The sequence below is a fragment of the Rana temporaria genome, chromosome 2, assembly GCF_905171775.1.
Source record: "Rana temporaria chromosome 2, aRanTem1.1, whole genome shotgun sequence".
Classification (NCBI taxonomy): Eukaryota; Metazoa; Chordata; class Amphibia; order Anura; family Ranidae; genus Rana; species Rana temporaria.
The window spans coordinates 309,685,764-309,701,330 of NC_053490.1; the positions used below are offsets into that span (position 1 = coordinate 309,685,764).

Sequence of the window (15,567 nt, forward strand, 5' to 3'; positions counted from 1 at the left end):
GTCGAGTTCCGCGGCGTAAAACTAGGGCTAAGCCCTAGTTGTCTTAAGCCATGTTAAGTATGGCCGTCGTTCCCGCGTCGAATTTTAAATTCTACGTCGTTTGCGTAAGACGTCCGTGAATGGCGCTGGACGCCATTTACGTTAACGTCTAAGCAAATGACGTCGGAGCGACGTCAGTTAGCGCAATGCACGTCGGGTAATTTACCCGACGGAGCATGCGCAGTACGTCCGGCGCGGGAGCGCGCCTAATTTAAATGGGACTCCCCCATTTGAATAGGAACGCCTTGCGCCGGACGGATTTAAGTTACAGCGCCGCAAAATTCCAGGTAAGTGCTTTGTGGATCGGCACCTAACTTGGGAATTTTGCGGCGGAGTAACTTAAATCCGAAAAGTTACGTTGCGCCGCGGCTTTGTGGATAACCCCCTTCATCTTTTATAATTGTGGGTATTGCAACATAGGAGTTTGCGTACCTTTTTATCTTAACCACTTGGCCTCCAGAAGATTTAACAGGCAAATTTTTGCAATATGGCACTGCATTACTTTAACTGACAGTTGCGCGGTCATGCAACACTTTACCCAAATAAAATGTATGTCATATATATACATGATTCTGCACGGAACGATCGCCCTGTAGCAGTAAATCTGCTATAGGGCAGTTATTAAAGCAGAGTTCCGCCTTATGGAAAAAAATTGAAAGGCAGCAGCTACAAATACTGTAGCTGCTGACTTTTACTATATGGACACTTACCTGTCTAGGGAGCCCGCGATGTTGGCACCCCAGATGATTTTTTGGATAGACTTCGGGTGCAGCCGCCGACATTCCAGGTAAGGGAACCCGGCAGTAGAACTGGATAAAAAAGGAAATCTTTTGGCTGATAAGACACACATATTTATGTTAAGCATGTGTGTATTTAGCAGGTTGCCTGGAGCTGAGCTTTGATCACAGAGTAATATATGAGGCATACTATTTCAATTATCCTTTAATATAAACAAAAATATTTTTACCAATATAATTAACATCACATTCATTAATCACCAACTGTATTTACATAAAAAAAAACATAATTCATCAATGAAAAAAATGAAGAATGTGTTCCAGATACCTTTGATGCTTTGTAAAATCATAATGTAATTTTACTAATTAGATGTATTAGAAAGTAAAAAATGTATGGAACACAATGTAATTAGATCATTAATTACACATTAGCATAACATGATGTTCAGTATGTGACAAAAGTAACTTTTATCTCAATATAAATTTAAGTTTGCAAAGCCTTATAGGCGTAGGCAACGATATATAATGTGTGATATAAAACACTAAGGAAATATAAATGTATAACAGCCTTGGAGAGCTTAACATTAGCAAGGAGAGCAGTGGAACTAGAATAAAAATCAATGATGGTGCACAGTTCTGGCAAGGCAGTCATAATATTTGAATTTGTACATCTAATTCTAGTTTGGATGTGGGAACAATTTATTTTTGACTATACATTCGATTCACATTATAAATGTCAATGTTAACTTGTATTTTGTCAATGCTATGGCACTTCAGGTGTTGATTAGCTACCAGCCCTTTTTGATGAGCCCTAGTAAGCCAATACACTTATATCACAATGGATGATTTGCATTTAAATCAAGAATAACCCTATTTAGCTCAAAGACAAATTTGCTTGCATTTCTAGTCAGGGCTGCTATTAGAAATCATGGGGCCTCATACAGCCTACTTGACAAGGCCCACCCTCCCCGCCAATCTTGCCGGGGGTAGGAGGTGTGTTGTTAGGGGTGTGCTATTTGCATGCACCTGTCATTCCAGCTGAAACAGCCCACTGATTCTTGCCACTCAAATCTACAGGATGAAGCTAAATGGCTGTATTAACCACTTAAGACATGGACCAATATGCAGGTTAACCTCCCTGGCGGTATCCCCGAGCGTGACTCGGGGTGGTTTTTCCATACCAGGATGGGTATCCCCGAGTCACGCTCGGGGTAGATGCGCAGAGCGTGCAGCGGTGCGGCTTACCTGCTCGCTGAATCCACAGATAAGTTACTCACCTTGTCCCTGGATCCTGCGATGCATCCCCGCTGTGTGAGCGAGCGGGACCTCGCTCAATTCACAATGTCCCTGTGTGCCGCCGATCTCCGTTCCCTGCGACGTTACGACGCACGGGGGCAGAGAACGGCGCCAAATTCAAAAAAGTAAACAAACACATTACATACAGTATACTGTAATCTTATAGATTACAGTACTGTATGTAAAAAATACACCCCCCCCTTGTCCCTAGTGGTCTGCCCAGTGTTCTGCATGTACTTTTATATAATAAAAACTGTTCTTTCTGACTGCAAACTGTAGATTGTCCATAGCAACCAAAAGTGTCCCTTTATGTCAAAAATGGTTTTAGAGCAGCTAGAAAACAGCGATAATAAATTATAATCACTTGCAGAATTGTGCGATAGCGATTTGTGGGGAAATTCGTCATAAAAAAATAAAAGTAATGACAGCGACAATTCTGCAACTGAGAAAATTTCAGTGATTTTGAGTTGATTACATTATTGAATAATTTTTATTATAATTATATTATTATTTGTTATAATTATTTATAATTATTTATTATATTATCATTTATAATTTTGTTTTAAAAAAAAAATCATACCCGGGATGCCTACTACACTCTTGTTTGGTCAGATTTAAATGAGTTATTCCTAAGGCCTCGTACAGACGAGGGGTTATCCGCTGGAAACGGTCCGCCGGATCGTTTCCAGCAGACATTCCTCCTCCGGATTTTGATCCGATGGCTTGTACACACCATCGGATCAAAATCCGCACGGAAAACATCCGCGGTCACGTGTCGCGCCGTCTCCGCGATGATGACGCGGCGACGTGCGCAACGCTGGAAGGTAAACACTTCCACGCATGCGTCGAATCATTACGACGCATGCGAGGGATGGGAGCGGACGGACTGATCCGGTGAGTCTGTACAGACGACCGGATCAGTCCGCTGGACTGGATCCCAGCGGATAGATTTTGTAGCATGCTACAAAATTTTTATCCGCTGGGAATCCATCGGCTGGATTTTTATCCGCCGGGAAATGTCCGCTCGGACGTACAGACGACCGGATCTATCTGCTGGAACTGATCCGCGGATCAATCCCAGCGGATAGATCCGGTCGTCTGTACGAGGCCTAAGAATTGCAGGCCTACAGTATAAAACGCCAAATTTTCTTGCAAAATAATTGTATCGCTTTTGGTACGTAATTCCAGACAGAATCATACCACCAGGGAGGCTAAGGACCTTGCCCCTTTTTGCGATTCGGCACTGCGCTGCTTAGACTGACAATTGCGCAGTCGTGCGACGTGGCTCCCGAACAAATTTGGCGTCCTTTTTTCCCCACAAATAGAGCTTTCTTTTGATGGTATTTGATCACCTCTGCGGTTTTTATTTTTTGCGCTATAAACAAAAATAGAGCGACAATTTTGAAAAAAATACAATATTTTTTTACTTTTTGCTATAATAAATATCCCCAAAAAAGATATAAAAAAAATGTTTTTCCTCAGTTTAGGCCGATATGTATTCTTCTACCTATTTTTGGTAAAAAAATCGCAATAAGCGTTTAACGATTGGTTTGCGCAAAATTTATAGCGTTTACAAAATAGGGGATAGTTTTATGGCATTTTTACTAATATTTTTTTTTTTACTACTAATGGCGGCGATCAGCGATTTTTTTCGTGACTGCGACATTATGGCGGACACATCGGACAATTTTGACACATTTTTGTGACCATTGTCATTTTCACAGCAAAAAGTGCTATAGTAATGCATTGATTACTGTGAAAATGACAACTGCAATTTAGGAGTTAACCATTAGGGGGCGCTGTAGGGGTTAAGTGTGACCTCATATGTGTTTCTAACTGTAGGGGGCGGGGCTGGACGTGTGACATCATTGATCGTCTTTCCCTATATCAAGGAACAGACAATCAATGACACTGCAACTGTGAAGAATGGGGAAGGTGTGTTTACACACACCTTCCCCGTTCTTCAGCTCCTGTGACTGATCCCGGGACACCAGCGGCGATCGGGTCCGCGTGTCCCACGGCCGCGGTCACAGAGCTTCGGACCGGGCCACGTGCTGGGCTCTTAAAGGCAACGTGCCTGTGCCCAGCCGTGCCATTCTGCCGACGTATATGTGCAGGAGGCGGTCCTTAAGTGGTTAAGGAGACCTTAAATCAACACTACACTGAGGTGTGAATGGGCTGGATGATTTAGTACAATAGAAATCCTGGTATTGAGTGATGAAGCACTTTTAGGCCCCCTTTCACCCTGCCACATTGTAGTTTCCCCACAAGGGAAAACCTGCGCTTTTCCATAGACTTCTATTAGATCAGATGTTTTTGTTTCATATTTGAAAGCGCACCAAAAGTCTTGCATGCTGCATCTTTGGTGCGCTTTAAAAAAAAACACGAAAAACCTAACCTAGAAGTCTATGGGAAGCCTCGGGTACATGGCGCTGTACATGCGCTGTGCAGAAACTGCAGTAGGGCAGTGTGAAAGTGGCCTTAGTGAGGCTTAAAGTCCATCTTCAAGGAACTCAAAATTATTCCTTGCAGTTGGGATGCACTTTGTCAATTGCTTATTTAGCCTAGAGAAGAGTAAAAGTGAATTTACTTACCTGATCTTCTGCTGCCCCACACTCCAGTGGTGGACTGTCTCTTGATGTCATCAAGTCTCATGCAGGGCTATAGACCTCGGGGAGAAGACGGTGCAGAGATTTGTCTACCAGTGCAGAGGAATTGAGGATGCCAGGGGTGATCTGTAGGAGTGACTCTGATAATATAAAAAAAGAAGAAAGCCAAATTAAAAATGATGCAAATGAGGGACTGATATGTGTGTGCAAATCAGGAGAGCCCAGCCAGCACTCAGCTCAAACTTAGCCCAACCGGTGCTGTCCCAGCAGGGTGTGCTAAAGAGACACTCAGCCAAGGTTTCAGAAGAAGGATGAAGCGGAACGGACACATCATTGGGGAGTCCAGCAATTTTAAACAAGCTACATTATCCTGGTGAAGAAGAGTTCCGGGCATCCATAGCTGTGCCAGCCTCAGCCACACAGATCTCCACGGTGAAGTGCAGACTGTGGAAAGGAAGATACCTACCTCAAACATGAGCCCAATTATTATGCAGGTTATGAAGAAGCTGATCCACTCAACCTGAGCTGCCCTTTCTCCCCATAAGACCCCCACCTTCTCCAGGACTACTCTGCTCACTTAACCTGCCACTGTCCCCTTTCCTTGACAGCTGGACCCGCTGATAGTGGTAACACTATATGTCATAACAGTCCTGTTATACCCCTTTGATACTGTATGCCACACAACACCCTCTCCCACCTCATGAAAGCACTGAAGCACTGCTTACTGAAACAGGAAGGACGTGATATTACTCTTCCAGGGACTGAGGCTGTTGGACACAGGACTTTTATTTTACTATCAGCAACCCAATAACCCTCTAGCAACCCAGGGCTAACTGACTGTACTACTACATTAAGCACTACAAACACTACCACATGTTCTCTCTCAGGGTCCCTTTTACAGCTCTCCCGTGACCCCCAGGCAAGGTCCCTAGGCACTCAAACCCAAAATGCAGGGAGCCGGCTGGTAGTGGAGGGTAAGAACACCCCACCCCTACACTACCAGAGTAACCGTCACCCTACATTAGGTCACAAACTCCCTGGCTGGTTGGCCGCGTAAGCTATGATACATAAACGGTTGTCCCTAGCAACAGCTATGCGGCTCACACTAAAGAGCAAACTACCTGCTGAACTAAAGTGTACGGTATCTACACTAACCTTAAGCCCCTTTGTTACAAACCCTGTTCTTTGGATACGCCATTCAATACACCATTTAAGAAGAGTCTTCAATGATAACTTTACTGAAGAAAGGCATCACACAGGAACAGTTTTTATCAGACAGCTTCTTACATTAATTCCTGTACAAGCTACCTGAATAACAGAGTCCTTAGTGTCCATTAGAGGCAGAGTCCATGATTGGTAAAAAATAAGTGGTAATACAGTGTCAAAAAAAAGTCCATGTTTGGCAAAGATCCGTAGAAGGCTATCAGTCCATCCTTGGTAGTTAAGAGTCCTCAGGCTTCCAGTCCCTCACTGAGCCCTGAGCACACCCTTCCTGGGGGCGCAGTCCAGCAACATAACGGTCTACATTTTGACAGTATTTCCAGCAGCTCCCTGCACGCTGAGAGCCGGAGCCAGCCAGAAAACAGGTAGCTAGGTGGATCCCAACAATATGGTCAGGATCCTTCCAGACACTAGCAGCTAGGGTTGCCACCTCATCCCTTTAAAACAGAACACATATGAATTACACAGGTTCTGTGGCTGATTTAATGCAGGTAAGGCACCAAATTAGTCTAATTACCACCTTAATTAGCCACAGAACCTGTGCAATTCATATGTGTTCTGTTTTAAAGGGATGAGGTGGCAACCCTACTAGCAGCTCTGCCACGTCAGCTGATAGCAGGCAACAGCCAGCTATAAGCTGACTCTGGGTCACAGGAGAGCAAAAGTAAGTGCAAAAGTAAGTGCACTCCCATGACCCAGAAGAGAAGCATGGCCAAAAAAGCTTTTTCCATGCTTCTCTTTTAAAACCCAACTGAACTTTCAGTTTAAGTCTGCTAAATACATTCCAGTTGAAACAAAAATAAAGGTGTGCAAAGCTGTACAATTGTTTTCTTTAGATAGCATTGAAGATAACAGCATGCTGATGGAAAGGATACAATAGGTCTAACTCAAGTGGGAGTGTGTCACACTTCTTTAGAGAGACCATTGCTTCCACACAAAGAGCATGGGTCCTTCTCTACAACATGCTGGTAAGGGACAGGCTTTTCCAGTCAGGCTTTCCAAAGACAACACATTTTTAATTTCTATATTTGGATTTTTACGTTTTCAAAAGTTCAGTTTAATTTGCTGTATACTTGTTCCAGGTTTTCAAGGAGTTCTGTCTCAGCAGGTTGGATTCCCCTATCCACTTCTATTGTTTGGATGGGGGAATCTGTACATTTTTTTCCTTCAACCCGCTGACTGAACGAAAAAAAAAACAATATATCTTTGATCAACCCAAGTGATTTTCTTTCCTGCAAACACAGTGGCTATAACAGCGGCTAGCAATGATTGCATGTAAAATCCGGCAGGCTGTTTGTAACCAAGTTAATTGATCGTTCAACTTGGATACATTCAGCCTGCCCATACATGGTTCGAAACTCGCCCGGTCCCTGCTGAACTGGCTGAGATTCAAACTGTCTACAGACGGCTTTAGCAACTCAGCAAGCTCAAAAGAAAATAGATCAACATAACACACAAGCTACCAGCATAACACCCAAGTTACTAGCATTTTTCAGAAGAAGTTCAACAACCGAAGCATATAGGTATATTTTGTAGGCACTAGGTGTGATGTCAGGGGTGGTGGTGTATTATAAAAATCATTTTGGATGGATACTGCAAAAGCTTCTTCTATTTAAATTCCAGCATATCATCCATCAGATTTAAAAAAGCATACATTTTTCTGCTTTGTCTTCTGATATTTCAGAATCAAGAGATGTTCCGGTCATTGAAGTCTCTACAAGTGTTGACCTTCCTAGGAATTTTCTGCTTCAGCTTTCTTCTTGCATCAGCGAACAACGAAAAGTAATGTTTTTATCCAGTTTACAAGCCTTTTTTTTAAAAACATTTAATTCATTTTCGAAGAAATTTTATAATTCCAAGGCTAATGTGTTGGTCAGTACATTTGATCCTAAAGCCCACTGCCAGTCAAAACATTTTGTTTAGTTTTAGACAGAGTACAGAAAGGTTAGAACCCCTTTCAGACCTATCGCCACTGGGGAGATTTATCTTTGCTTCCTGTCAAGTTGTGATAGGAAATCCCATCACTGTGGAAACACCTTTTTTTCAGTAAAATGGGTTTAGGTTAGAACATCTGTCACATTATTATAACTGTCTGTGTCTTATGCCGCGTACACACGATCAGTCCATCCGATGAGAACGGACCGATGGAACGTTTTCATCGGTTAACCGATGAAGCTGACTGATGGTCCGTCGCGCCTACACACCATCGGTTAAAAATTGATCGTATCAGAACGCGGTGACGTAAAACACAACGACGTGCTGAAAAAAACGAAGTTCAATGCTTCCAAGCATGCGTCGACTTGATTCTGAGCATGCATGGATTTTTAACCGATGGTTGTGCCTACGAACGATCATTTTTTTCCCATCGGTTAGGAATCCATCGGTTAAATTTAAAGCAAGTTGGCTTTTTTTTAACCGATGATTAAATAACCTATGGGGCCCTCACACGATCGGTTTTGACCAATGAAAACGGTCCATCAGACCGTTGTCCTCTGTTTAACCTATCGTGTGTACGAGGCCTTACTGTACCAGTGACAACTATTCCCCTTATTTCTTGTCATGCCATCACAAGGACAGGGAGTAAGGCGAAACCCTTTTAACAAAGTCATAGACAGCAAAAAAAGATTAAAAAAAATAATCTAGAACAAAAAAAAAGGAAAACGCAAATCAAGAAAAAAGTTTGGGCTTAAGTCAAGCTATATAATTACAACATGCGGTAATTAGTTGTATTATGATGGCCATACATGCACCAATTCGATCATTTATTAATATATTATAATTAATCATATCTGTAAATGATTGATTGCAGTAACTACTTGAAAAATGATTCAACCAAAATCATCTTTTTGTCATGTGTGATGATGGATTGTTTTCAAACCAAATGTCTTTATAAACAATCTAATTATTTCAAATGACTTATTGATCCTATCTGCTGGGCAGACTAGCAACCATGAGATTGGAATCAAGCGTGATGCTGAAATTTAGCTAAGAAAATACATTCCCTACAGCTTTAATCACACCATTTACTTGTAATTCATGATGTGCTGGATACTGGAGAAAACTTCACTGCAGGGATGCCTGTCCTCTTCCTGTATCTGAACTTCTGACAATAGTACAGATGTTCTGACAGAGACACGTCCCCTCCTCCCACCATTGAAAAAAGTTATTTAATTGATTTTCTGCTTGTAACACCATCTGTATTTGGGAGGGGGGGGGGGGTGAATCCCGTGACAAATCAGACTCTTACTGCATTCACAGATCATGTTACAAATAGTGTAATCGGTGCAAGATCTTTATCTCAGTGGAGAGGGCAGGATGGGGCTTGTCCCTGTTGAAACATCTGCACTTCTGATTTGCCTGAAAACCCAAAGCTGTTAATGATGAACTTTAGAGACTGGAAGAGGACAGGCAATCCTGCACAGGAGATTTCTCCGGGATCGAGCTGCATGGACCACAGGGGACATACTTTATTGCAACTAATTGATATAATTAAATCTGTAGAGAATTATTGTTATTATTATTATTTTAGCTAAGCTTAAGCTTTAATATCTTCACAGCCTACAATTGTAAGAAGACAAAGCTCTATCACTGGTGGAGCCACTATGTAAATGGAAGATGCCTTTAACTATGCACTAGCCTTCTTTGCGAAGAACATGAGAGCCAGGTTACCTCTACCAGGAGCATTGCTGAATTGTGTTTTGCCGAACAGATTCCAATAAAACTGAACAGGCTGAAAACCTACAGTAGGCAATTAGCCTACATTTCAGCATGAGACCTGAGTTAAGTTTTAGATTACTCTAGGCTGTAAATATACATTTGTAGATGATTATATCCCCCTAATTAGGAAGTAAACAGCCTGATCCTCCTCCATTCTTCACTACCAATGGTACAAATAGGAGCATTGCTAACACGATTGCATTGCTCCCAACCGTCCCTGATTTCGAGGGACTGTCCCTGATTTTCAACAAAGATCCTCTGTCTCTCATTCCTCCTCATTAGTCCCTCATTTTGGTCTGATGTATATACCTGTATATAAAATGCACTATTTACCAATCAAAAAGTGTTTAACAGTGCTAAAACTTTCATCCAGTTTCTAAATTGCTGTATTTGTACATTTCAAAAGCCAATATAAAGGAATAGAGGTGGTAAAAAAAGCATTTGTGGGTTTAACTAATATTTGTTTTTATAATTCTCCTTTAAGGGGATGTGGCAGGGGGTGTGTCTTATGCCTACATACTTTTGCTAATAGGTGTTCCTGATTTCAATCTCAAAAAGTTGAGAGGTATGCAACTGGGCTATGCATTGCCACACTAAGGCTAATTGAAATCTTTAATTGCACTTAGAGAACAAGTGAAAAAGAGAACAAGCGAAAAAGGGAAGGAGAAGCAAAATTATCTTCACTCAATGTTCCTGTACTGGAGAGAAAAAATCATTGAGATGAAAGGGAGTCAGTGTTTTTTTTTGGCTATTTACATGTACATTTGAAAATAAGTGTAATTATTCTGGATTAATACAAATGATCACAGTGCACTTTCTAAAACCATATACTGTAATAGACTATGATGAATTATGATGTGTGATATACTAAAGGCCATCCAGGACATTTTGCTTTAAAGTGATATTAAAGGAAGATTTTTTTTTTTTAAATAACAAAAACATGTCATACTTACCTACTGTGTGTAGTGGTTTTGCACAGCAAAGCCCTGATCCTCCTCTTCTCAGATCCCCTGTCAGTGCTTCTGGCCCCTCCCTCCTGCCTAGTGCCCCCACAACTAACAACTTGCTATGGGGGTTCCCGAGATGCTGCTCTGTCTGTCCATTTAGATACAGAGCGAGGTTCGGACAGCTCTCCTCATTTGCTCACTGGCTGTGATTGACAGTAGCTGGGGTCAATGGCTCCCATTGCTGTCCCAGCCAATGAGATAGAAGAAACCCGGGAGAGCTGCTGCTCTCGTGCACATTGCTGAATCGAGATGGGGTTCAGGTAAGTATAAGGGGGGGGGGGGGCTGCTACACACAGAGGGTTTTTTATGTAAAAAGCCTTTACAACCACTTTAAAAGCCTGTTTGTATGCTTAAATAAACTAAGGTTTGGTGGTTTAGAAAATAACTGTATCCTTTGAGTTATCTACCCAGTTGGTGTAGTGAGTTCCTTTTATCATGCTAGTAGTGTGTCTAGGCAATTGCATCAGTTCTGATTGATGTACAGGCATAATGGCAGTGTGAGATATCACAACATTTTTGTTTAACTTCTGTCTACTCTATTTTGTTTATTATAGAGAGAGATCAGTTGCAGAGACTCAGCTAATGCATGATACAGGAAAGATGATTGAAGAAATAAGTCGTCAAAGATGGTTGCAAGGTTTACTGGATACCATTCACAACCCAGGCCGAAGAACGCATTCGGTGTTGAGACAAAATAAGTAAATTAATCAGTATTACACTTGCACCAACTATATGCAATGAAATAAAATAAAACGTTTTAGAAACTGTATAAAACTTTGAATCAAATGGCCAGATGAGTATATACAGTAATGATCACATGTACTATACATAGTTAAATGCCATTAATTATCAAATGCAAAGTGAACATTCAACTTCCATCAATTATACAAGACAATCATCTTATGACTAAAAGCAATATGTTGGCATATAGAGTAAACCTAAATATAAACTGTATCTACATTCTGTGACCCTGATTTGGTAATTTGGTAATTTTCCCCCAAAATTAAGAGATATTCTATTTAGATATAGCCCAGCTTCATTGTGCAGTTCAACTTTTTCAATAAAGGTTTAATTCAACTTAAAGGATCACAAAAGGAAAACATTTTTTTTTGCTGAAATTACTGTTTGCAGGGTATAGAGACATGATAGTTAACTGATTCCTTTTAAAAACGATTAAAAATAGTTAAAAAATCAATTATATAATGTGCCTCTTAAATGCAAAAACGAAACTGAAAGTAGTTTAGTCTTTGCATGTTATTTTATGCCTCTGTGCTGGACAGTGCCATAGAGAGTTATGGCTAGGAAAACGAAACTAAACTCTCCCATGACTTTTTTCATACGAAGCCAGACAACCAGGAAGTGTCCAGAACAGAGTAGTTTTACAGCAACATCAGAGCAAAAACGAGCAATGAGGACATGAAACCAGGACTGCAGTAAGGTAAAGGAAGCTATTTAGCTAAAAAAAAAAAATTCCTTTAGTGACCCTTTAAGTGTGACCCAGCTAAATGCTGGGTCACACTAAGAAAATTTGGGAATGTGTAACATTCAATTTTCCTGAGTGTGACATACATTTGCTTAGCCTAGTATGGCAAGAGTAACTATAGAATGGCACCACTGGTTAAAATTACTTTTATAGGGACTGACATAGAAGATTTAGAACCCTAGTGTTCAAATTCAGTTGTCAAGGGGCACCAATAGCACATGTTTTCCCACTAATGGATAGAAGCAGTGCTGCATAAATTAGTAACCTGCATTGCTAATATGTTACATTGCTAATTATCTTACCTTTGAGACTGTGAAGAGGACTAAATACAGCCTCTTGGTGGCCATTGAAAACTGGTGTTGGTCACTAGCATAAAAGCTACACTGAACATTGCCGGTATGACTTAGTAAAAGCCCCCAGCCACCTAGAAACTTTCTCAGACAGGCTCGTTTTTCTTACATGTGTAAGTCATCAGTTCAGGCCTTATCAAATGAATCATAAGACAACACCGTACCTCAAAATTCACTTGCTTTAAGAAAAATAATTTTTACCTTCTATTTTGTAGAGAAAGGTCTGTTGCTGAAGCCCAGCTAATGCACGACAAAGGAAGGACTATTGAAGAAATGACTCGCCAGAGATGGTTACAAGGATTGCTGGGAGCTATTCACAACCCTGGCCGAAGAGAAGCATCTCTACTGAGGAACTTACGTAGGGAAGTAAATGGAGCAAGCTATGAAGAACATCAAAGGCTTAGCATCAACAAAAACAACCAGAACCTGCAATACATAAACTTAAATACTGCACACAGTAAAAAGATATCTGAATAAAAATGCTGGGAATTAAGAGATTAGTTTGTTCAGTGCTACATTTAGACTGAGTCCATGTTTCACCTTCATAAAGGCTGACATTGTGGTAGTGGTTGGGTTGAGGCTCACAATGGACTTAGTATAACAAAAGCTATTTCACAGTTACATTCACCTCAGCTTTTTTTTTTTTTGGTAATCTTAGCATAGTTGCCTTTTTTTTCATTTTAAGTCAGTGAATTAAAGTAATATAAAAGCACAATTCTGAAAATGGATTAAAAAGATTATATATTATAAACATGATTTACAGCTTGGGGAATGTTGCTTCACATGATAAGTGCCCACAAACCCATGGGTGTGTTTTAGACTAAATACTAATCCCTGGTACATACTTTACAGAAGACCACTCATAAGGTATGGTTTATTTTAGTGTTCACATTATTTTACCCATTCTAATGATCATAAGAGGAGTAAACTAAAATACTTGAACATCAGTTCCTTTTTCAGCTAGTGAAAATTGCAAGCAGGCCTTTGTGTGATTGAAGAAGCGAACCATTGGAATTACTGGGGAATAATTCATAATAAATTTGGATACAAAATATATACACTGTACTTATGCATACCATGAATTATTTGACAAAATGATTTAATGCAACCAAATTTTAACCCTGCAAGCAATCAAATTTGAAACAAAGCTAAGCACAAGCCAATACCATAATACATTTTCCCCCAGAAGCTCAGGGGAGATGGAAGGCCATGAACTGTGTACACTAGCAAGTCTATTTAGATTAACTTTTGTATTTATTAGATCTATCTAGTAAAACCAGAAGACCAAGATGCTCATAAAACATGCTCAACAACAATATGCCAGCACCCTAAGCATCTAATGTTGTCATGCAACTGTTGCAATAATGGATCTGTTGCTCAAATTGAACTTGTTTATTTATGTTGACAGGTGTAAATAAGAAAGGAACAGATCACATACCATCTTCCATACCTTCGATGTCTATCACAGGTTTTCCCTGCACCACTGCACCTGGAGCTTGACCCCATACCATAGTTCCTGTAAAGTTGTTTGCGTGATGTACATCAGGAACATATACCCTGAGATCCGTACTTCAAACTTTTTTTAAAAATGCATTTTAAAGGGTCTTGGGTTAAAATTTTAAACGATTCTTACAGGTTGGTGTAGGCCACTGTTCAAGGGCGGTGACGATTGGGCAGGTGTTGGTGCCACTGAGCAAATCCCCACTCCGCTTCCTCTCACATAGGACAGCTACCCACCTGTTGTTGATGGAACCCTCTGTAATATTGTGCCATACTCCTGGCCATAGGCTTGCTCACAACATCCCAAAGCGTACCTTAATATTTGCATAAAATTAATTTCCCGCACTTTACTATAACTTCACAAACATTTCCGTGACATCTGACATCACATTTGACACACTAGCAGAATTCTTCAGCGTTAAATGCCATACACGTGTAGGCATTCAGTAGTTGTCATTTTTTTGCAGAACGCTCCTCTACATCTCCTCTCCTTGAGAGCACCATAGATTTGGGATCTCTTCCCTATATACTTGGGGCCAGATTCACAGAGCAGATACGACGGCGTATCTCCTGATACGCCGTCGTATCTGTTGTTCTATCTATGCGACTGATTCATAGAATCAGTTACGCAAAGATAGCCAGAAGATCCGACAGGTGTAATTGTTTTACACTGTCGGATCTTAGGATGCAATACCGCGGCCGCCGCTGGGGGGAGTTTGCGTCGTAATACAGCGTCGGGTATGCAAATTAGGAGTTACGGCGATCCACGAAGATTTTTCCCGTCGTTACATCGTCGCGAGTGTTAGATTTCCGTCGCAAAGATATGGCACCTTTAACATTGTGTAAAAGTACTCCACCATGTTAAAGTATGCCCGTCTTTCCCGCGTTGCTTTTGAATTTTTTTAAAAAAAAAAAAAATTTTCACGTTGCGATTCACAAAACGACGGCGCGTCGTAATTTCGCGCAAAGCACGTTGGGAAATTTGCGACGGGAGCATGCGCAGTACGTCCGGCGCGGGAGCGCGCCTAACTTAAATGGTACCCGGCCCATTTGAATTGGGCCGCCTTGCGCCGGACCTGTTTACGATACACCGCCGCAAATTTCCAGGTAAGTGCTTTGTGGATCGGGCACTAAATCGGAAAATTTGCGGCGGTGTAACGTAAACAGGTTACGTTACGCTGCGCCGCTGGACTGTGAATCTGGCCCTAAGTCCATTTAGCTTTCATCACTGAGTAGGATCTAGGGCCCAGATTCACAAAGGAGATACGACGGAGTATCTCAGATACTCCGTCGTATCTCTCAGAGTATCTATGCGACTGATTCATAGAATCAGTTACGCATAGATAGCCCTAAGCTGGGGGGAGTTTGCGTCGTAAACCAGAGTTGGGTATGCAAATTAGGAGTTACGGCGATCCACAACGGTTTTTCGCGTTCGATACATCGCTGCTAGTCTAGTTTCCCGTCGCAAAGTTAGTCGTCATTTTGGGTGTCCTAACTTTACACAGCGCATGTATGTGCTGTATAAAGTATGGCCGTCGTTCCCGCGTCATAATGTAAAAATTCACGTCCTTTGCGCACGTCGCTGATCGAAAAAATGACGTCACTTCA

At 41.3% G+C, this 15,567-nt stretch overlaps 1 protein-coding gene across 1 annotated transcript in view; it reads left to right on the top strand.

Moving 5' to 3' along the window:
- Window positions 1-13,099, top strand: part of LOC120927000 (parathyroid hormone-like) — a 39,515-nt gene extending 26,416 nt beyond the window's left edge. Inside the window, exons 2-4 of the mRNA XM_040337370.1 lie at window positions 7,587-7,684; window positions 11,181-11,324; window positions 12,675-13,099. Of these exons, the coding sequence (XP_040193304.1) occupies window positions 7,596-7,684; window positions 11,181-11,324; window positions 12,675-12,936 (495 nt within the window). The 5' untranslated portion in view covers window positions 7,587-7,595 and the 3' untranslated portion in view covers window positions 12,937-13,099. The remainder of the gene's footprint in view (window positions 1-7,586; window positions 7,685-11,180; window positions 11,325-12,674) is intronic.
- Window positions 13,100-15,567: the final 2,468 nt, after the last annotated feature.